Source organism: Monodelphis domestica, chromosome 1 (genome assembly GCF_027887165.1).
Source record: "Monodelphis domestica isolate mMonDom1 chromosome 1, mMonDom1.pri, whole genome shotgun sequence".
Lineage (NCBI taxonomy): Eukaryota > Metazoa > Chordata > Mammalia > Didelphimorphia > Didelphidae > Monodelphis > Monodelphis domestica.
This window is the reverse complement of record NC_077227.1, coordinates 190,957,061-190,981,532: the sequence shown is the minus strand read 5'-3', so window position 1 is coordinate 190,981,532 and position 24,472 is coordinate 190,957,061. Positions and strand designations below refer to the sequence as shown.

Genomic DNA, 24,472 nt, shown 5'->3' with positions numbered 1-24,472 from the left:
AAGTGATCAGCGAACTCAGATTAGCTAGTGATTATGTACCTTTACTCTCTTTTATTATCTAACAAATAATTATAAATTAATAGACACTCTCCAGAGAATTTCAATACGAACACTATTCTTTGTATTGCCTATCTCCCTTGCTCAGTTTGCTTCCCAAAACTCCTCACCCCCAATCTCACCTTTTTTACTAGCTTCCTTTAAAACTCCATTCTAATTCCAGCTTCTACCAGTCTTTCTCCTCTTCGATTACCTTCCATTGACTCTTTCTCTATGTGACTTGTATGTGCCCAGGGATGAACATATCTTATTACAATATAAGCTCCCAGGGGGCAGTTGCTATCTTTGCATAATTCCTATCCCATAGCAAGGGTTTAATAAATCTTTGTTGGCTGTCTGGGCTAGTTTGGAACTGGTAAAAATAGGATATAACATTGTACTGATCAATGTTCGTTAGAGTTGCTACCTCTCTACCCTGCAGACATATTGCCTTGCCTTCCTAGTTTGGTAGCATTCTACCCAACCTCCATTGTACAAGCCTCCATTGGTGGAGAAGATGGTTTTTCCCACTTCTGTCCAATCCTGGCCCTAGAATCTCTGACTCCTGAGGCAGGTAATACATCAAAGTTAAAATATCCCAGGGGCCTATAGATAAGACAATAAAAATAATAAATACATGGATACTTCTTGGTCAAGTAGCCCAACACAAAACAAGGTTTGGAGGATAATTTTAAAAGTCTACTTTGGGGAGGAGGGATAGTTGGTTGCCTCAGAGTAAAGAGTAAAGACAATAAAAAGAATAAATATATGGACACTTCTTGGTCAAGTAGCCCAACACAAAACAAGGTTTGGAGGATAGTTTTAAAAGTCTACTTTGGGGAGGAGGGATAGTTGGTGGCCTCAGAGTAAAGAGGTCCTGGGTTCAAATTTGGTATCAGAAACTTCTTAGCTGTGTGATCCTGGGCAAGCCACTTAATTCCCATTGTCTGTGTCTTACTGTTATTCTATGTTCTTCTGCCTTGGAACTAATAAACAGTATTGATTCTAAGACAGAAGGTAAGGATTTTACATAAAAGAAATCTACTGTGCTCTCAGTGTCTAAGTAGCCTCTGTGCATACAAATTACACTTTACATATTGCCTCTAATAAAAATGTTAGGATTTTAAGAAGAGACCAGAAGGAACCTTCCCCATCTTTATATTGAGGCAAGAAGCATCCTATATAATATCAAATAGCAAGTATTTACTAAGCTTTTATTATGGGCTAGGCATGTTCTTGAGGTCTAGGATTATAAAGAAAAAGTGAAATTGTTCCCATATTCCAGGCGTTTACATTATAATATAATTTTAGACTTTTTTTGATGTGTTGGTTAGCTTTTTTCTGAATGGTTTGTCTTCCTTTGTTTTCATTCTTATAGGGAATGATTCTCTAGGAGGAAGGGGAAGTATAAATTGGGAAATGTAAATGACATAAAAACAAAAGATATCAATAAAAAAGGCCTTTTAAATATATACTGTTATCTGTTTGGAAGGAGACAAGTAGGTGGCTCAGTAGATAGAGCACTGTGCATGCCTTGAGTTCAAATTGAGCCTCAGACACTTCTGGGCAAGTCACTTAACCTTGGCTTGCCTTAATACACTGGAGGGAAAAAAATGGCAAATCACTCCAATATCTTTGCCAAGAAAACCCCAAGGATGGTATGGTGCAGACTAAATGAGGGAACAACAACAATAACAAATCAGTTTGAAAGATAGTATATCCCAATAAGTGCCAAAGAAACAAAAGATTCTCCATTGTCCCACGGAGGAGCGAGCTTATATCGGATCAATGGAACAAGTGAAAAAGAAGTGCAATGAGCCCATTGTGTCCCTGCACAAAGCTGAGGTGGACTTTCAGAAGGGTGGGCAGTGTGCTACCCACTCTATCTAAAATATATCTAGAATACCCACTATATTTCAAAATAGGTCACATTCCAGAGGAATATATAGGGCCCTCCAGAGGAGAACATGCAGCATTGAAGCTCCTGTGCTTCCATTTGGGGGGAGAAATCTACATTCATTTAAAAGTGACCCTTTCCCAGGCATAGAAGCACATCCAGTACCAGGCTAGAAAAGAAGCTGTTACATCTAGCAGTCATAATGCTGAATGGGGAAAGGGGAGTGGGGAGGAGGGGATGTGATGGTCCTGCTTCATAAAGGGGACACAAGTCAATTCTAAAATAAACAAAAAAATAAAATGAAAATTCTGCCAACACACCTGGCAATTTCTTAGAAAAAACTTAGAAAAAATCACTTTAGTATTTCTTTTCTGGCTACCATGAGTATACTATTGTACTAAACTTTAGAGATTCTAAGATGAGATGGTCTTTTCTCCTAAGAAACTCCCAGTCTATTTGGAGAGATAGGACAGAGAGAAGACACTTAGAAAATAATGAAGAGTTCACTATGCAGTTGGTGATGCAGGTATTAGGACTCAGAGAAGGCAAAGATAAGTTTGGGCTGGAGTAAGAGGTCATGGATAGGATTTCTGGAGAATGGTAACCATGAGCTATGCCTTGAATGAAAATATTATTTTGACATTTAATTATTACATAGGTAAAGGACAGGCACAATTATATACAACTTAAGGGAAGGTTAGTAAGTCACACTTTGGCAGGGACCTGGAATTAATGGGGTGAAAAACAATCATTTTTATTAATTAATCTTAATAATTTATTTATTAATTATAATTTATAGTTATTATTAAATAAGAAATTAATCCATTTCTTTAATTAATTCTTAAAATCCTACTTTAAAATATCCTAAAGGAAATGGGCAGATAGTTTGTGCAGTAGATAAAACATTTGATTTGGACTTAGAAAGACCTGAGTTCCAATCAGGCCTCAGATAACTTGCTAGCTATGGGACCCTAAGCAAGTCACTTAAACCTGATTGCATTAGTTTCTTTGCCTGTAAGATGATCTGGAGAATGACATGGCAAACCCTTCTAATCTCTTTACCAAGAAAACCCCAAGTGGGCTCACAAAGAGTCAGATATGACTGAACTATAACAACAGATAAAGGATTAGTAGAACTGTATTCAGCTTGTAGAAAGGATAGTAAGTCATAATTTGGCAAGAGCCTGAAATGCTGGTGTAATAATAATAATTATTATTACAAATATTCTTATTAAAGTTTCACAAAAAGACTAGTCCATGGTCATCTAGCTAGTATAGGTGGAACTTTAATCCAGGTTATATCTCTATGGCCAATTTGCCAACTCATGCTGCCTCATTATGTTAATTAAATGATTTGCCTTAGTTGGATCTCTTGCCAACCTTTCAGCAAAGTTATCAGGAAATAATTTTCATAAAATTTTATCCTTCATCATATTTTATATTTCTCACTATAAAGACATTTTATTTTACCAATTACATGTAATACAAATTTCCACATAAGTTTTCTGAAGTTATGAGATCAAAATTGTCTCATTTCTTCCCTTCTCTCCCTCCTCCCAGAGCTGGCAAGCAATTCGATCTGTCATACATCTTCATCATACTTTAATGAAGTTTATATCCTAAACTTCTGCTGCCTTTGACCTCCATATCTTTCCACTTGTTTATGAAATCAAATGTTGACTAAGGATGGTATATCTAAGCTCTTCTATTGCATTAATTCCAGTGATTGTTTTAAATCGGTTCAACTTCCTTAAGAAATGGTGATATTTGTATCTAGTATGGACACTGGAGTCAAGAATCTGATTTTAAATCTCATTATTGACATTCTTTATGTGACCCTCAGCAAGTTATCCAATCTTCTTGGGTCTCATTTACCTCTTCTGGAATTAAGTTATCCTCTGAGGTCTTTTCAGAATCTAGATCTATAATTCTGTGAATTAGTATTGTCATCATTTCCATTTTCCTTCATTTTCCTTCATCAGAACTCTTTCTTTTTGTGGTTTAGTCATTTGTCAAGTTCAACTTTTTGACTCCATTTTGGTGTTTTCTTGGGAAAAAATATTAGAGTGGCTTGCCATTTTCTTCTCTAGTTCATTTTATAGATGAGGAACTGAGGCAGAGTTAAATGTGTGCCCAGGGTCACACAGCTAGTAAATGTCTGAGGCTGGATTTGAACTCATGAAGATGAGTCTTCTTGAACTTCCTGAATAACCATTTCTGTTTGTAGGAATAAATACTGCTACTTTTAAAGGGTATTCGTGTCTTGCTTATATGTTTCTCAAAAACCAAACCTAAGAAATGTTGCTCTAAAAGTACACTCTTAATTTTGTTTTTCCTTGTGTTTTAGATCCTTTTTCTACCTGATGAGATGGTACATACCTGTAATCCCTATTTAATGGGAGATGCTGAGGCTGATAGATTACTTGGCCTAAGGTGTTTTGAATTGCAGTTGCCTAAAGTCAATTATTGGGTGAGTGCCCTAACCAGAAAGCTAATGGTGAGGCCCTCAGAGCAGAGGTCTTCCAGGCAAATGACTTACCCAGGGCCATAAACAAAGAAGGTCAAAGCTTACTTGCTAATCAATGTTAGGGTCAGGTCCCCATGAATGGCTACTGCCCTGTCAGTCTGGGCAAGATGGGAAGAATTAGCCTTAAGAAAAATATAAAGCACTACTACCCATAAGACTTTTAAATACTTATACAGGTAAACTTGTAATTCAAGCTATCGAATCAATATATCCTGCTACGTATAGCACAATTGTCAACACATATCACAAAGCTGTCACCTTAAACTTTGTTTTACAGTGTTCAAATCAGGCTCTTAAGTAATCAAAGTGCAAAATGAAAGCTACAAGGTAGTTGCTTGAGTCCCACTGTCATGTAGTTCAATTCCTATTTTAATGCATACAATATGAATATCTCTTTCTACAAAGTGAGAATATTTCTATTAGCTGGCAAATGTACTGTAGGAATAGTACTTTGCTGATCTGGTCATAAATCCTGCACAATAGATACCGCCACCAAGGAACAATAGACAAATGCACTGTGCACTGTGAAAATGCAAGGAAAAAAATCCATTTTTCTTTTTCCTTCCTTTGTTCCTTCGTTCATTCGTTTGTTCGTTCCTTCATTTGTTTGTTCATTCCTTCCTTTGTTAAACCCTTACCTTTGGTCTTTTTATCAATTTTAAGATAGAAGAGCAGCAAGTGGTAGGCAATCAGGGTTAAGTCACTTGCCCAGCATCACATAGCTAGGAAATGTCTGAGGCCAGATTTGAACCTAGGTCTCCCTGACTCCAGGTCTGGTGCTTTATCTACTGTGTAATCTAGTTTCTCCTTAATTTTTAATAGAAGACTTTTCTCCAAAGTCTGCTTGTATATGTGTATATAAACATGCATATAAGAATATGTATCCATATAGACACATATACATACACATATAATGTAAATGAGGCAACCTTAGAGTCCAGAAGACCTGGGGTTCAAGTTCTGCTTTGGATACATACAGGCTGTGTGATGTAGGCAAATCACTTATCTTCTTGGGTCTCAGGTAACTCTTTAAGACCATGTTGGTGAACCTATGGCACACATGCCAGAGGGGCTGCTCCCTTCTCTCTCTCCACTGTGCCTAGGTACATTTCTCCCATCACTCACCCTTTTGCCCAACATACCAATGGGAGCGCTTCTTCCCTCCCCTGTCTGGGGTAAGGTAGGTGGCTCACATGCAGTATGAAGGTTGCAGTTTGGGCACTCAGCCTCTAAATGGTTCGCTATCATTGCTCTAAGATATGAGTTCTTAACTTGGGCTCTGTAAACTTAAAACATTTTTTGATAACTATATTTCAATATGATTGGTTTCCTTAGTAATGCTTTGCCATTTATTTTAAGCATTTAAAACATTTTACTGAGAAGTCCAAAGGTATAGGCTTTAATAGCCACATAAAAGAATCTAAGAGAATAACTCTCTTCCTAAGGTGCAGAACAGATGCTTATCTCCTCTTGTAGAGGATGTTTCCTTAACAGTGTTCCCTAGAACAGTGAAATTATGAGTCTGGACTGCCTTCTGAATATATACATGTACATATGTGAGTAAACCTTCATGTTGACTTTTAATTAAAATGTCAACTTAATTGAAATTAAATTTTTAATTTTTTCCTCAATTCCCTTTCAGAAGAAAATAAAAGGTAAAATCACAAGAAACTAAGTTGATACTGAGATTTAATTAAAAAATATATTTCTTCCTTCACCAAGCCCTACCTTAATGGCTCATCCTGGCTTGATGGCCCAGGGCTTTTGAAAGCTATATGCCCAGAGGAAAGTAACACTGGATGGAAAGGATTCAAGTGTAGCATCAGACTTTGCTCTTTATCTGCAGATCAATTTAGGTAACTATGAAGAAGTTTATTGGCAATTGTCTAGTCATTAGATGACAAAATCTTGACTAGGGGAATGTGTGAAACACAATTTTTAAAATCCTTCACTCTCAGGGAGGGACATTGTCATCTTCTGTTTCCAGAAAGGGAGCAATGGAAAGGAGGAAAAGGGAGGGAAGAAGGTGCTCAGAAAGTTCTTCAAATATTTACATAACTTTTTGTGCCTTAATTCTTAGCAGTTCAAATGTGAAACTTTTTTTCAACCAATAAAGATTGGTAGGTCATTTGCAGGACTGTCTCCAGGTTACTGTGTATATCCTTTGTGGGCAACTATGTGGCACAGTAGATAGAATATTGGGCTTGGAATCAGGAAGACATCTTCATGAGTTCAAATCTGGCTTCAGACATTAACTAGTTGTGTGACCCTGGAAAAATCATTTAACCCTGTTTACCTCTAGTTCTTCATCTGTAACATGAAATGAAGAAGGAAGTGGCAAACCACTCTAGTATCTTTACCAAGAAAATTCCAAATGGGGGTTCCACAGAGATATACCTGAGTGAAATGACTGAAAACTCAGTATATTCTACTTACAAAAGCAGGAGAGTAGATTTACAATTTTGGGAAGATTTCTAGTATTCAAGGATGAAAACAAAAGTTTAATGAGAATACTCAACTAGCCAGAACATTTATTGCTCTCAGTATTGTGTTACATATATATTTTGATTCTTAACATACAAGCTTGACCCATATTTCATGCAGTGATATGAAGGTTGAAGGACTGGGGATGATGATAGGCACATGGAAAGAAGAGTAGGACAGGAAAAGTATTATAACTTATAAGGTGATACTGCTATGTAAATCCAATGAGCTCCCATAGATATAATATGCATTTGGAGAAGCATAAAACTGTACCTTGATTGTGGCTAGGACTACTTCCATGACAGCACACTGTCTTAGGGTCAGGCCCTTGGCTTCCTCTCGAATCATGTGATCCTGAAAAACAGGTTAATATTTTGCAATGAAATAATCAGTTTCATTGATCTGGCAAATATTTTCCCTTCTGTTCACACACACAGCCACAACCCTGGTTCGGGCTGTCATCGACTCTCATCTGACCTATTGCAATAACCTTTTAACTGCTCCCCCCCCCCAAGTCTCTCACACCTTCATGCCAGCCATCTGCTAAGGTAATGTTTCTAAAGTGTAGACCTGACTGGGTTACCCCCTTGCTCAATTGGCTCTAGCCACTCCATTTTTTTTTCTTTTTGGGGCCAGAATCTCATTTTAGCATTTAAAGCTTTCATAATCTGGTCCCTTCTTGCCTTTCAAATAGTTTTTTCCCCCCATACTTCACTCTCCTTTATATAACCTGCTAACCAGCTACACCAATCTGTTTGCAGTTCCTACCATGTGCCAATCTACTTACTGCCTCTATTATCTTGTTACTAGCCATTCCCCATGCCTGGAATGCTAGTCTGGAATGTACGCCCTTTTACCTCCACTTTTTGGTTTCCTTGGCTTCCTTAACAGCTCAGTTCAAAGCCCACTTTCTGCAGGAGGACTTTCCTGGTCTCTTTCCCTGCTAGAAGCTTCTCTTAGATTCTCTTCCATCTATTCTGTGTATGTCTTCTATGTTATTTACAAGCTAAATCATCTATTTAAAAGGAAGTTTCTTGATAAAAGCACTATCATGCATGCTTGTATTTAGTAAATTCTTATAACTAATTTAGCATTTTTTTTGAGGAAAGCTGAATCCTGATATTGGTCAGAATTGGCAAAACTTTTAGAGAGTATGTGCCCAAAGTGTACCTTAAAGCTTCCTGTTAGCCCCCCCGCATTACCCTAGAAAGAGAAGGAAGTGCTTGCACTGGGCTGCAAGGTAGTGGGGCAGGGCTTGTGAAAATTGTCCTCAACTGTGGCAGAGAAGGGGTTTAAAGCAGCCTCCTCAGACACGTTGGGGCACACCTGCCAGCATGCCACACTTTCACCAGCACAGTCCTAGGCCCTTAGTTTCTTTGCCTATAAAATGGACTTATCTAGTTCACTAGATGGCTGTGAGGAACAAAGGTATACACGCATTTTGAAAACTGCAAATATTATCAAGGACACCTGTTTTCATTATCATGAAGACTCCAATAAGGAAAATCCAAACCCTTCTATGACTTAGAGAGTTAGACCTTGTTGCCTCAGGTTCAGAGAGTGATTTACCTTTGTTTATATAGCTATGAGGTGACACAGTGAATAGAATACTGGGCTTGGAATCAGAAAGAGTTGTCTCCATGAATTCAAATCCAGCCTTGAATATTTGCTAGCTGTGTGACCTTGAGCAAGTCACTTAACTTTACTTTGGATTACTTATTTGTAAAAAGGGCTGGAGAAGGAAGCAGCAAACCACTTAAGTACTTTGCTAAAAACCTGAAAATGTGATCTTGAAGAATCAGACATGACTGAAAAGACTGGACAACAACAAAGGAAAAGGTATGGAATCTGAACACAGGTCTTTCTGCCTATAAGTTTAAATACTTGATCTATTTTGCTATGTTGCGTCTGTAAAAAAATATAAAAGATAATTATTTTACCTTCTTTATGTGGACAAATGTTTGCAGAAATAGTTATTTAACAGATACAATTTGCATTAAAAGTTGATTTTTTCTTTAAGAAAAGAAAAAAAATTAAGGCACAGATTTAACTTTACAAAGCAATGCTTTTAAACATATTGTTTTGTTTTCATTTGTCATTTTATTTCTGAGGAGAAATAAAAAAATGAAACATTAATCTTTAAAATTCTCCTGCTTAATTTTGGAGTCAAAATATTGAGTTGTAATTTCACTGGATTTAAAGTTAAGAGGGGCATAGAGATTATTTAGTCTAAATTCTGATTTTTGTAAGTGAGCAAATTGAAATTTAGAAAGATTAAGATCATTATTTTACAAATAATGCATCTGGAGGTTAATTTACAAATGTTACCATAGCTAAAAAGTTTGCTTTGTAAACAACATTCCTCTATTCTCTTCTCTAGATCCCTCATTACAGTTAACTTTAATGAAAATTTCCCAAGGTTAGTAGAATGCTAGAGCTACAACATGGAGATTTTAAAAAGTAAAAAGTAAAGCTGTCTATCTATTTCAGCAGATCTCATAATGAAGAGAAGTATTATTTGGGTTTAAGTTGTATCACTTTGTACCACATAAATAAGAAGATAGTAATTCATGCTTTAGAAAAACTATTTAAGATTAATGCTATAAAATGTTTTCAATATTCTTTAACTCAATGATTCCAAAACCAAAGAAGAGATAAGTTCTGATTAATTTTCTTAAAAAGACAAGCAAATTATACATTTAAGACATATTAAAGAGTTTGGGGGATGTATTGTAGAATAATAAGGAAAAAAGTACTTTAGGTTAGATTAACCCAAGCTTCAAGAGTGAGTCAAACTTTCTGTATTAAGATAAAGAGGACAGAGAGTTCGCTTTGGAAGTAGGACGACCTGTGTTCAAATCTTGCTTCTAACCTACTTTGGTTAAGTTAACTTGGGCAAATATTTTCATTTTTCACTGCTCTAAACAATTCTCTCTGATTATAAGTGACAGAGAATTCATTGATCTGCTCTTTTAATAGGAGTTTTCTCATTCAGGAGTTCTTTACACCAAAGAATTCATAGGGCCAGTGCCTATCTCTGTCCTTTAATCCAAGCAGTTTTTGAGTTGATCCCCTTTCCTCCATCAAACTTAACTGATTTTGCATTGTATTATTCATGTGTTTCGCACAACTACTAATCAATAATTTACTTTGGTGTTGTCAACAAGCACAAGACTTGCTAAAAAATATTGAGTTTGTACATGGCACAGTCAAAAAAGGAGCCTCTGAAGAAAAGGCTTAGAAGTGAGTTATTGGTCTAATAAAAACCTGACCCAAGAGGCTTGTTACTGCTGCCCTCCATACCTCCAGGCTCCTAGTAACTAAACTCATCTGCAAAAGCGATAAAGCAGTATTTCTTGAGAGACTTGCTTTAGAGGATATTATACACAAAGACTATCTTAATGTGAACAAAAACAATACTAAAAGCAAGAGCATTCAGATTAAGTGCAATGACCAAACTTGGTTCTAGGGGAAAGATAATGAAGCATACTTACATCCTCTCCTTGGAGAGAGATAGACTCCAGCTGTGCAATGAGGCATAGGCTATGGACATCATGCCTTTTGGCAAGCTTTGTTTAACTATTTACCACTGTATTAAGAGAGGACTTTATGGTACTTGAAGGAAAGTACTGAGAGATAATCATGGCACAAAATAAGGCTAAAAAAAGAGGCAGCTAGATGATGCAGTGCTAGGCTTGAAGTCAGGAAGATCTAAGTTCAAATTTGACCTCAGACACTTACTAGCTGTGTGACTTTATGCAAGTCTCTTGGCACTGCTTGCCTCTGTTTCTCCATCTGCAAAATGAGCTGGGAAAGGAAATGGAAAACCACTCCAGAATCTTTGCCAAGAAAACCTCAAATGAGGTCACAAAGAGTTGGACACAACTGAAATAAGTCAACAACAAAAACAATAGCTGTTCTCAGAGTTCACATTCTGCTCTGGGAAACATGTACATATTTAAATAAATGCAGAAAAAAATACAAGGTACTTTGGTAGGGTAGCACTTATAGGGTTCAGAAGAGGTCATAGAAAAAGGTGCTAAAGTGTCAACTTGAAAAGAAGAAAGGGATTCTATAAAAAGGAAGGTCATCAGCATTGTGAAACAGGCTATATGGCTTATTCAGTTCTTGTGTCTTCACAGTGTTTAGCATAGTTCTTATTATGTAGTAGAAGGTTAATAAATGTTCTTGGGATTGAGCAGCTCTAAAGGTGAGAAAGTAGTTCTGACAATTTAAAATAAATGACCTATGATAGGCATTTCATAAAATTTTCTCCCCCAAAGAAATGGGAGCCTGGAGTAAATCATAGCTATATGCATTGGTAATTGGAAATTGTACTTGGGAGCAAATTCATCTTGTGGTAAAATTCTTAAAAATACAATATTTTCAATAATAGTGAGTGTAGTTACTGCAGATTTTTATTTGATATAAGATATGATCTAAAACTATTTTAAAAACATAAAACAAACTAGTGTTTCTAGTAGTCTCAGAAATTTGTTAAGCAAAAGCACAAGACAGACTTAATGCATCTGAGTTCAAATTCTACATCTACTATTTATTAGCTTTGTGACCTAAGAAAAAGTCACTTCTCTGCTTAGAAACTGAATTTCTTTAGTTAATGATCAAGTTAGAGTAAAATCCTAAAATCTACTTCAGCTTTAAATCTTATGATCCTAGTCCAACCCACAGTTCTCATCGTGCTTGAGAGGTTTGGTTCCAAATATATACAGTGAATTTCCCCAGATATTTATGACTTCCATTCCTTCAGTCCAATTAGATATGACGATATCAACATCATATCATGTTTTTACATAACTGATATTTTTGGCATCTGTCAAAGATATAACTGAGGGATTTGGCTTACAATAATAAGATATACTAAAGGAAAAGGAAAATTTCCATGCATGCTGGAAGACAGTATGGTTGATTTGTATTTGTTTAGCATAAATAAGACTCCCCTAGAAATTGCCATGACAGGTAATACCATTACTAAAAAATTTTAAATTATACTGAAAAAATTAGGATCCCTATGACTTGGAACTCCTACCCAAATCTTGGAGAACTACTCAAGGGCAGGAATTCCTCCCTCTTCATATCTGTATTATTCTCAAAGCCTCATATAGTGCTTAGCAAATGGGTCTTACATTTGAATTCTTCTTTAGATCCCTTTTGGTGATCCCAAATAAGTTACTGCTGCCAAAGAGTATAGACATGATGGAACCTTTTCAGAAACTAGTAAAGGCTGTCTAGATGAGGTTGGCCTAAATAGGGAAGCCTGCTTTATTTAAAAAGATAGTAGAAGCCCTTCTGTTTTTAAATTAGTTCTCTGACTGGGAAGGATGAAGAATAATGAATAAGATCCCTCAGGGATTGGTGTTAGGACTGATCATATCTGCAATCTTCATGAATTACATGAGACAGATTTTACATCAAATCATCTTAGTTTGTGGGTGATGCTAAACTCTTCTGGGCAGTAAAGAGACAAATGAGTAGAAATAAATGATTGTATATGTCAAGCCAACAAGCATTTATGTGCCAGATACTGTGTTAAACAACAGGGATACAAAGAAACTTTAAAAACATCCCCTTCTTTCAAGGAGTATACAGCCTAAAGGAGGAGGCATTACCAGAAAGTAAGAGTCTGAGTGAATGGATCAAATTAATTTGAACAAAGACAACTAAGTACAATATAATGCATTTAGAGATAGCTAGTTTAACACACTAAATATATACATATACGTGTATGTGTGTGTATAAAATGAAGGACTCTATTGTTTATGGACTAGAAAAGGGCTCCTGGATCATTACTGTAGTTTATTTCCTAAGAACATCAGTACAATGTGTAGCGGCCATTAAAAAAAAAAAAAGCTAAAAATAATGTTGGGTGTCCTTATCATGGTGTGTAGGTGAGTTGATCAGGGGAATTCCTGATTTGCTGACCTGTGCAGTGTTCCACAGAGTAATACATATACTCTAGCTCTTAATTTAGGGACATATACATTGCTAGAATGATAGTGAATTTCTGATCGGTTCCTAGTGACTAGGCATGAGCTGAAGATGATTGGCTAATAAATCAGAGGATATACTCTTGTTACTGGAGACTAATCAGGAGTCCCCTGTGTCATCCTAGCAGGATGCATGTTCCTCAGCAAGAAGTCAGGATGCATGCCCACCTCCTTGGGAGGTACCCCAATTTAACAGATCAAAGATTCTTCATTCATCTGTTAAAGATGAATTAAAATTAGATTTGAGAACTGAGCATACCCAGTACTTATAAAAGGATTTTTGTTGTGCGTGTGCAGCTTATTTTAATACTCACAGGATTTAATTTTGGGAGGGACCCCAGAGATCATCTAATACAATCCCCTGATTTCAGAAATGAGGAAAATTAGACTTATAGTGGTTAAGAGACTTGTCCAAGTTTACACAAGTGATAAATGGATTTGAAATTCAAATTTGTATGGCCTTTCAATCACAACACTACTTTTTTGTTCTACTTTCGCTTTTACCTGTCTGTATGACTTTACGGTAGTAACTGACCTTTCTGAGCTCTAGTTTTTTTTAATCTGAAAATGAAGGGGTTGGGTTAGATGATCTAGCTTCTTCCATTTCTAACATTCTATAACTCTATGACTTTGACAATGACAGTTCTTCCAAGTGATTAATGTCAAAACAAAAGGATCAGATCCCAAAAGTTCTAAAGCTGAGGATCAGAAATACAGGGGAGTCAATGGAGAAATACTTGAGAGGAAACAGTGGTTAAAATTACAAATATCAGTTTGGTAGTAGCAGTTACATATTCCTGAGAGAGAGAGAGAGAGAGAATGCCAAACAATTTAAAATATCTATCTTGACTGATTGCAAAATATGATGTCTAACACCTAATTGGTGACCAGGATCAAGTCCTGAAGCAGTAATAGCCATATAGAGAAACGTTCCTTGTCTTCTTGTGATATCTATTAACACAGTTGAAAAAAAGGGGTTTACTTTAACTGCAGCAGTTAGTTCATTTTTCTCATAGTCAACTTCTTTAATGAAGAAATATAGTAGTGCAAAATGAATCAATCATTGGTCATGTCTTATATTCTAGTCCATCATCTCTAGGTAGGAGGGAGGCATGCTTCATCATTAATCCTCTTATGTATTTCTGTGTTCCTTGATATTCTTTGGGTTATTGCATTATTCTTTTCCTTCTGCTTACTTATCTCCCTACTCCATTATCATGCTTCTATTCAGTATTTATTTTGTAAACATTTCATATATTTATATTTATTTCATATCCTCTCCTTGAGGGCAACAACTATTTAATTATTGTCTTTATATTTACAGCATCTAGAACAGTGCCTGCAACATAAAAATCACCAAAAACTTGTCTCACTTAGCATCAGTTTACTAAAGACTAAGAAAATCTTTTAAATTATTCTTTAAAAAAACAACTTTAGTATGTGACTCATACTGTTTCCCTTCAGTTCATTCCTTGGTACAATCTTTGGGAGCTTCAATATTCCCATTAACAAGCCCCTTGGCAAGCTGACCATATAATAGTCATTTTTCTCAATTTTGCTCAATTTCTCATTTTTCTCAATTCCAAAAACCTTCTTGACTTTACAACTAGCCACACATGGTCTTATCATATGACCACATTTCTCATAATTACTTATAATTTACAACTGAAATGCCACTTTCCAGCCACAAACGCTCTCATATTTAACCTATTCTTTGTCCTAAACTTGACCTTTGATCCTGTTATCCATCCCTATTTTACAGTTCAGCTTTCCCAATCAGGTTTCATTTGCCTCCTTTTCATGTTTTGTCACTTCTGCCAATTTAGTGTTCCTCTAACTACAATAGAGACTATAGAATAATTCATGTCATTGTCTTTGCTATTCCTAATCTGTGGGTCCTTATTCCTGTATAACAAGAGAGGTCTCATTTTATTGTTTCTGCTCCAAAATTGCTGAGTGAGGATTATCTGAAAAAAAATCCTGAAATCCTTCTATTTCCAACAATTCATGATGAATAACTTCAATTTTAGCCTTGTTGCTGCTTTGTAATCCTACTCTATATCTCTTTCCTCTGACCTACATTGTAATTATTTTATACTTTTTCTTTCTACTACCATGTCTCCAACCTCTTACACACCTATAGCAGAAGACCTAGCTCCCAACTTGCCTGAGATGACCAAGGACAACTGCTATAAATTTCCTCAGCTCTGTCTATTTCTCAAGCCTTCTCACCTCCACCAGCACCCTCTTTTTCTTCTTTCTGGGCTGTCATATCGGAGGAATAACCTTACTACTCATTAAGGCTAATCCCACTATCTACTTTCCACTCTTGCTTTATCCTCTTTCCCCTCCAACCCATACTGAATACTACCATTGTCTTTAAATATTTAAAGACAAATTGAAAATGAGAGAAAATTAAAATTTAAAGAAAATACTAATATTGTCTTTAAAACAATAACAACAATGTATATCATAATATTTCTCAAGGTGGGAAAACCTCCCCCCACCTCTTCAGGTTGAATTAAAGGAAAACAATTTGGCAAAAGCACCAGACACAATGACTCATCTATTAACATACACATTATTCAACCTGAGTGGTTTCCTGTCTTTGTCACCAGGAAGGTGTGTTTCATTTTCTGTTCCATGGGGCCATTTATTTTTCTCAGAGTTTTTTTTCTTTTTTTCTCTTCCTTTTTAATCTTCTTTTAATTAACATTGTTGTATTTATTGTATATTGTTCACTCTTTTTTAGTTGTATCTGACTCTTCATGATCCCATTTGGTGTTTTCTTTGCAAGAATATTGGAGTTTGTCATTTCCTTCTCGAGCTCATTTTTATACCTGATGAAACTGAGGGAAACAGGTTTAGGTGACTTACTCTTGGTCACACAGCTAATAAGAATCTGAGCTAGATTTGAACTCAGGAAAATGAGTCTTCTTGACCTCAGATCCTATAACTCTATCCACTGTCTTTGGATGCTCTGTCATTGTATATATCTTCCTTCTGCTTATTTTTTCATCAGTTCATACAAATGAGAAATTCTCATTTTTATGTATGTAGTTCCTTTGGGCAGGAATTTTAGTGACTCCTTTTGAAGTAAAGTTCAAATTCTGACATTAAAAGTCCTCTGTAATCTAGGGTATGGAATTCTTAGTCTTATCACAGGTTATCCTTTTATTTACTATGCCCTCTGAAATGTCTCTATGCCATCAGTGTTTTCCCATCTTAGCTTCTCTGTCAAATTCCTGCTCAATCTTAAAAGCTTAATTTTAATGCTGTCTTCACCAAAAAACCATCCCTAATTTCCATAGTTGGTGAATACTTCATCTTCTGACTTCATAAAAAACTTTGAGTTATAATTCACAAATACAATTTTATAATACATAATTATTATGTAATATTATATAACATCATGTTCTATATTTTCCTGTGATACCATCTTCTCTCCCTCCTAGACCATGATGTCTTGGAGGGAAGATTTCAGGTCTTATCTAAAATTTGTGTCACTACATCTTCTTACTCTGGTAGCTAGTACAAGGTATTGCATAAATAGGTGCTTAATAATTTCTCTTTCTAAGTGATAGTTGTTGAAGGGGTAGTCAGGTGTTCATTTAATGTCATTACCTTCAGTTTAGATAGTTGTCCAAGATCTTTAGCTGCACTAAAAATCATTTGTGGTCCCTGAAAAAAAAAAAGGAGAAATATTAAGAAACTGTCTTTTGTAACAGTAAAAATGTGGCTTATTGTGGGAGTGAGAGGAACACTCGGGCTTCATTTTAATTGTTAAAAAAGTTTACAGGTTTCTAAAGTTTACAGTTTATATAAGTATGAGGTATTAAGATATTAACTGTATGACAGCATGTTAGAATGGAAAGACTACTGATTGGAAAAGATCTGAATTTAGATCTTGATTCTGTTCAAATAAAGCCATAGATGAGAAATAAAGGCCAATTATTTACTGGAGGAGAGATTTTTCTCAGGTTCTAACAGGAGATAAAGGTATGAGTACATTGGTAAATGTTTAACAAAAGAAGTATCTGCATGAGGCTGTTTTTAGGTTTAATTTACATGAACATTTTCTCCATCACTTACTCAAGTGACCAGAGCTTCAGCAAATTACCTACAACTCAAATTGTGCTCACAGATTACTTAACTAAGAATGATTTTTACATTTTATTTTCTTTAAAAATTAAAAAAAATTTCTTAGTTCTTATTTAAAAAATGCTTCTATGAGCAAGATGTGAACATTTGGTTGTATTTTTCTTATCTCTGGCCTAGTCAATCAACAAAACAGTAAATCAAGCATTGATTTATATCCATTTCCAGATTTTTGAGGCATAAATTCTCACAATGAAAAATTAAAAAATTAGCTCCTGTACACTGATAGATAAAGTCACTATACAATGCTTTAAAATTCACGGACCAGAAGCAAAGACTACTCAGAATTGCTTATCAATAATTGTAACCAAAAACCATCTCATAAAAGTCATCATTACCTAATTAAAAGGAAAACTGAAGCATTTTTCACATTTGTTTATACTTTGGAAAACATTTTCCAATAGTGTGAGGTGCTGGGCCTGGGGATTAGCCAAGACTGGGACTCAAATTGTAATTGTAATATTTGTCAGCAACATAACCACAGGCAAACACTCTCTCCAAACCTCAGATTCCTCAACTATAAAATGAGGGCAATAATACTTACATTAAGAATCTCACAAAGTTGTGAGAAATAAATATAATAATGTTTGGAGGACATTTGGCAAATAGTAAAATGATATATAAATGTTAGCTTTTTCCTTTTATTATTATACTAATAATTTAAATGCTAGGCACTGTTGGACCTTTATTAAACAGAGATCTACAGGATACAAAGTATGCAGACTATATTCTACAAAAAGAGTTTGTAGAATTTCCTGTTTTGCTTTCCCATATTGAGAAAGTTTGGGTTCGAGGTATTTGTGAATTGATTTTGTACTCATTTGCTCAGTCCAGTGCTTGGGATCTGTGATACCTGTCAGGAGTGACTTTAGCTCCACCCCTGACCCTTGGGCATCTTTGCTAGCAATAAGCAACTGCCCTATCCTTGCCTTTTGAGGTAGCTTTAAAGTGAAAGAATCATATTCCTCAAACTTACCAGTCTGGTGTAAAATATTTAACCAATTGTGAAGATGTTTCAGGAAAATATAATCATTCAGAAAAAGACATGAGCACAGAAAGGAAAAGAAAGAACATATATCTCAAAGGCAGTCTCATTTTTTGGAGTTTCAACCAGCAAGAGGCTGGTGGCCCAACTTTTTAAAATCAAATTTGTGTCCATGTCGGTACTTAATAGCCAACATTTGAATAGCACTCTGAGGTTTGCAAAGAAATTTATGTGGCATCTATTTGAGTCTCACAAATATTCCAGGAGTTGGGTAATATATGTATGATTATAACTTTCATGTTATAGAAAGGAAATCAATATGGAGAGGCAAAATAACTTGCCTAAGGTCACATGGAGAAAAATGTTTGTGGAACAAAACTTCATACAAATTTAATCTGATAGCATTTACTTAGTTTGTGAAGGTATCTAATGGTACTGAATCATTGAACAACATTCTTATTAAAGGGATATACTTTACAGGAGAATAAGCACAGTGTTTCTCTGCTATTAGACAACAATTAGGTTCCCAAAGAGAAAAGGCCATTTGAACTATCAGTGTTAGGGAAAAAAAAATCCCTAGATCAGTGAGGTTGGCCTCATGGCCTTTCAGGAGGCTGGCCCATGAAAGTTTTTTCAAATTCATAAATATTTAATTAAGCTAAACAGTTAAATCAATGTTTGAAATATGTATACACCAAAACTAAATTCCTTACTGTTTGATCTGTCAAAGGAGGAAGAACAATCTGCTTTTCTATTTTGTTGAGGACGAGCTTCCACAGCTCTTTCAAAACCCTCTTCAGCACTGTCTTTTCACAGATTTTTGCAGAAAGACTTAAACTGAAATAAAACCAAACAGACATCCATTTTGTAGTCTTAAGTCAAGATATTCAAGTCTCTTTATGATCAGAATCTTTATAATAATTTTTAGCCACACAAATTCTCATGAACCATCAATATCAATGTGCACAGTTCCTCACAATTCTCATGGGATCACAGATTTAGAGTTGGAAGAGATCCCAGTGCATCTAATCTGTTTGTCTTGATCTTACATATGTGGAAACTGAAATTCAGAGAGTAACTTGTCAAAAGCTGAGCAGATAATAAGCAAGAGAACTAGGAATCAAACCCAGATCCCCTGACCCTAGATTTGGTTCTTTCTAATTCTCTGCTCCCAGGGTCACACACATATTTAGTTGCAGGGTGAAGTCTTGAATCTTGCCTTTTGTTCTAAATCTTATCCAGTTTTCAGTGTAAAATACTTTGATGTATATTTTTATATAATGGATATACAATTCAGCTTGCTGTGCGTTTAGTATAATATAAATTCACTTAACATTTTTCACCATTCATTGCTTCAATAATGGATAGATAGGGTTTAAAACCCCAAGGATAATCCTATAATTTTCAAGTTGAAAGGGACTATAGTAGCCATCTAATCTAATCCATTCCTAAAAGGAAGGTTGTGTTATATAACATACGTCTCTCAGATTTTGCTTGGGGATTTCTGTGGAGTAAAAATCTACCACTTCCCAAGGCACCCTATTTTACTTCCATTCTTCTTAGATTTTTTTTCTCTGAGGACCAGCAAAAAATTGTTTCTTTCCATTTTCTATTCATTGTTCATGTTTTTGCCCATTGGGACAAATAAGTCTAATCCTTCTCCCACTTGATCACTCTTCAATTACTTGAACACAGATCACTTGCCTAGCTTAAATCAAATCTCTTCTTGCTCAGGCTTAACCTTCCCAACTCCTTCAAGGGATGCCTATATGGCACAGTTGTAAGGTCCCTAATTATCAAGACTATATTTAAAGAATGCACGATGTCAACATTTATTAAAAACAAAACATTTTTCAATGCTCTTTTTTTTCTAGATAAAGCAAAATCAGCCTCTGAGGTCAATATATCATGATTCCTATGGAGTTGGGTGATGAAAAGAAAGGTCTGGGATATCTCAGTCCCATCTAACTTAAACCACTAAACAAAACACACATGATTAAGCACTAGTAGATCAAGGTTCCCACAGCAAATAATACCCACCATCATTCTCAACTGGCAAGAATTGTCATGTGTCCATAATGCAGCAAAAAAGCTCTATGTAATTTCCATTTTAATCACTATCTGCCATTAAACCAATACTGTTTTTAGGAATTTTTGCTCCTTGGAGACAAATTACAAGTGAATATCTACTATATGTGGAGAGCTATGCATGATTTCACTGGAGAAAGACAACATTATATTCTTGATGGTTTAAATTAATTCACCATAAACTCCATTTATGAGGAGATTCACTTAAACATCATTGTTAAGTTAAAAAGGGTGTACAAAGCTGCCACAAGGGACCAAGTGCATGTATTGCAATAATAAAAAGAACAGTAACAATTTACATCTATATAAAGCTGTTCTTTTACAATGTCATGCTCCCCTACCTCATTGACATATGGAGGTGACCCTGAGCTTGTCATGATTGTGCCAGGGGATTGTAAGCTTCAGCAGTTCCTGCTGGAAAAGGCTTCCAATATAGCCTTGGCAACGGTTTGTGCATATAGTCTGAGAAAGCCTAGCTAATCATGGAGAGGGTTATCACAATTAGTTATAATTTTCTGGCCATGTCAGACAATGACAACAATGAGAGAGAGAGAGAGAGAGAGAGACAGACAGACAGACAGGCAGAGAGAGACTGAGACAGAAACAGAGAGACAGATAGAGAGGCAGAGAAAAAGACAGAATCAGAGAATGGTGACAGACTCTATTTCCTCCCCTTATGAAGTGACTATTATAGTGATGAAATAAGGGTGGGGTAGAAGGTAGTAAGAATCAATTTTTGTTGAGTGGAAAAAACTAGTTCTATCTAATTTCACTGATAAAAATCCAACAGATAGACTATATAGACAATTGACACAAATATATAACACAGTGGACCAAAAATAAATGGTCAGTGGATATGAATCATTTTCAAAGGAAAAGTTGCAAACTGTAAATGATCATATAAAAACATCAAGAAATATTAAGAATAATTCAAGTAAAAAAGAATTCTGAGATTTTACCTCTCCATGCAAAGTGAGGAAATGGACTCACAATCAAGAGGTCTACAAAGATGGAATAATGCATGCATTGTTAAGTACAGCTGTGATCTTGAATGATTTGCATGGTTTATTCTTACTATTCTTCTTTGTCAAGGGATATTTCCATTTTGGAGAGAAGGAATTAAAATGTCTGTAAAGTTTTTGATGTTTAATAATGTGATATAAAGATTAATAATATAGTTACAAAAAACTCCCAAATTCTTCCCCCCAATTGAAAAATGGGCAAGAGATATGAAAAGAGAATTTTCAATTAAGGAAATCAAAGCCATGTATGGGTATATGAAAAAATACTCTAAATCACTAATGATTAGAGAAATGCAAAACAAAACAATTCTGATATCATCTCACACCCATCAGATTGGCCAAAATGACAAAAGAACAAAATGACAAATGTTAGACGGAGTGTAGAAAAATGGGGACAATAATAAATTATTGTTGCAATTGTGAATTGATCCAACTCAAAAATTCTTACTAGAAAGAAAAGGGGTTGGTTGAGTCAGTTTTATGTGTCCAAATGCAACAAGAACTATTTCATGGGACAATAACTCATCTCATTTTAGTATTTATGATATGTAATTGTAAAAAGAGCAAAATAAAAATGAATAGAGTTTGTGAGCTAGCATCTTTTGCAAAGGATAAAAAGGCAATACAATTCAACAAAAGGACTCATTAAGATCCTTCAAATTGAATCAGCCTATACTTTAATATTTAGTAGCTTCAGTTTAAAGGGGAAGATAGTGAGAAAGATATTGGAGAATAAAATTCAGGAGTTAGAATTCAGAGAAATTAAAGGCTTGTAAAGCACAGAGAAATTTCATGTTTATAGAATATGAATAATTCCAGGAAAGAAAAATCAAGTGATGCTGGACATGATGAGCACTAAGTGATATAATTAAAACAAAATTGAATATATTTTTATATACATGTCTAAATCAGTTTCCCACATTTAGTAAATCTACAGAGACAGTTAAGATACAAAAGTAACACAAAAATGAGGATAAAAATGAGGAAAAAAGATATAATATGCAATTATAACTTCAACCTGATCATTTAAATAGACTCTTGACCTCTTCCCCAAAGGGGACACAGATGAAAGAACATTCATTATCATAAATTATAAACTTCTGCTAAAGAAATTTAGCCAGTTTAAAACAAATATCAGAACGAGAGTAATGAGACCTAAAAACTGTTTCAGCCAGCAAATATGCTGGATCTTCTTGTTAAACAGAGCAATATGATAGGTAAAGGTAACACTAGTTTAATAAATGATGTTATTTGTAAAACCTTATATAAAAGGACAATATAATATCATTGGCATTATTGCCTGTGAAAACAATAAAAAGAAGTCATAAGAAAAAAACAAACTTTAGGATAGCTAAGAGAGAGATCCAAACAAGGCAACACATCTAGAAGGCTTTTGAGAAGAAAACTAGAAGACAAACACATGAAAAATGGAAAATATCTGTGAAAGTTTTTTCTACAAATTCTTTCATAGATTCTTCACAATCAATAAAATGAAATCTTTACATGTAGATTCTATTCTTGCATCCCCCTATTGACTACATGAGAAATGGAAATAGTACTACAAAAAACAGTTTAGACCAGTAATGGCAAACCTTTTATAGATGGAGTGCTGCCCCTACCCTTACCCCACACGGGGGAGGGAGGAAGTGCTCCCATTGGGCTGCTGGATGGAGTGTGTGTGTGTGTGGGGTGGGAAGTGAGGAATGTCCTCAGCAAATGTAGAGAGGGGAAGGGGAGTGGCTCAAGTGCCCTGTTCCCCTCCACTTCTAATACCTATGAGTTGCCCAACTTATCCCCTGTGTTTTCCCATTGGCTGCTGGGCAGAGGGGTGGGTGATGTGAAGAAATATCATCAGGCATGGTGGAGAGGGGGAGAGAAGCAGCTCCACCTGAGTCCCTCTGCCCTTCTAGTAATGAACTCTGGGGGTGGGTGGGATGGGAGCAGGGAAGTCAGCATGTGTGCCCACAGAGAGAGCTCTGCATGTCATCTTTGGTACCCATTTCATTGGTTTGCCATCACTGGTTTTAACCATGCATACAGGAATTTTATACTGAAGGTAACACAAATGGTTTTCGAGGTGTCTGAAAGAAACTATATAAAAATGTGTGAAAACCTTAGATAAAAAAAAACAATTGGATAAACTACCACCAAACCATGCCTATCTTCTCATACATATGAAAATTTTTTGAGAATTATATTTACATAAGAGGCAGTGTTATACAGTGGATAGAGAGCAGGTCATAGCATTAGGAAGACCTGGTAACAATCTGCCTCTAATATCTCTCTCTCTATCTCTATTTTCCAATTATCTATTTATATCTCTCTCTATATATATATTTTGAACTCTCTATACATACACATACATACTTTTTATCTATGTGTATATATTGGATATATGAGTTTATATATATATGTATATACTAGATATGAGACCTTGGGCCAGTCACTTAACTTCTATAAGGTTACAAATTAAATGAGTGGCTAATTTACATCTATTTCTTTGATGGAAATTCCAGTGAATTAACATATTTGGACCCATTTTCCTAATATATATGCATATGGGCATATATGCATATGTATTTATTGAGAACATCTTTGATGAAAATATAGAGAATATGACCATTCTGGTTGCTAGTAGAATATAAGGTAAAGGTCACTAGCTCCACTAGCTCTACCTGGACTTCTGATTACTTAGTTGATTTTATGTCAACAAGAGGTACTATAGGGTGAATTATTGGTACTTTATGCTGTCACTAGATTTCTGGTTTTTAGTGTCAGGCAGCTTCTTCCTTAGAGGAAGACTAAGCCCATGAAAGAAGAGGAGTTTTCCAACTTTATAGTTTGAAAGCCCTAGGGATTCTCTTCACTTCTCTTGTAAGGTCAGTTCTCTATAGCCAGCGAGGAAGAAAAGCCTTTCGGCATTTTTCAGTCTAGTTTTAAAATTTATTTTCTCCCATACCCACTCAGGGTTCCTCAGTCAGAAATGGACATTCAATTATGACCCCCCATTCCTTTTAATTTCTATTATAACCCCCTTCAAATGATCCATAGCCTTTCTCTCTGCAAAAAAAAAAATCATAGATACTGGGTAGAGTTGTGGTTAACAGATTCTTTCAACCTTCATAATGTCCCCTGCTTGCCATGCAAATCATAATTGGAGAAATAATGTAAAATTGGGCTAGTGGAACTGATGGCCTTTGCCCTTTGTCATAGCAGCAACCAATATCTCAGGACCACTTACAAATATACAAGAGGGGAAGGGGCACACAT

General features: G+C 35.5%; 1 protein-coding gene across 1 annotated transcript in view; it reads right to left on the bottom strand.

Annotated features, from left to right (window-relative positions):
- UNC13C (unc-13 homolog C) overlaps positions 1 to 24,472 on the bottom strand; it is an 817,657-nt gene that overhangs the window by 77,517 nt on the left and 715,668 nt on the right. Inside the window, exons 26-28 of the mRNA XM_056810215.1 lie at positions 18,806 to 18,929; positions 16,574 to 16,630; positions 7,218 to 7,298 (exon numbers count right to left, since the gene is read on the bottom strand). Coding sequence (XP_056666193.1) covers positions 7,218 to 7,298; positions 16,574 to 16,630; positions 18,806 to 18,929 — 262 coding nt within the window. The remainder of the gene's footprint in view (positions 1 to 7,217; positions 7,299 to 16,573; positions 16,631 to 18,805; positions 18,930 to 24,472) is intronic.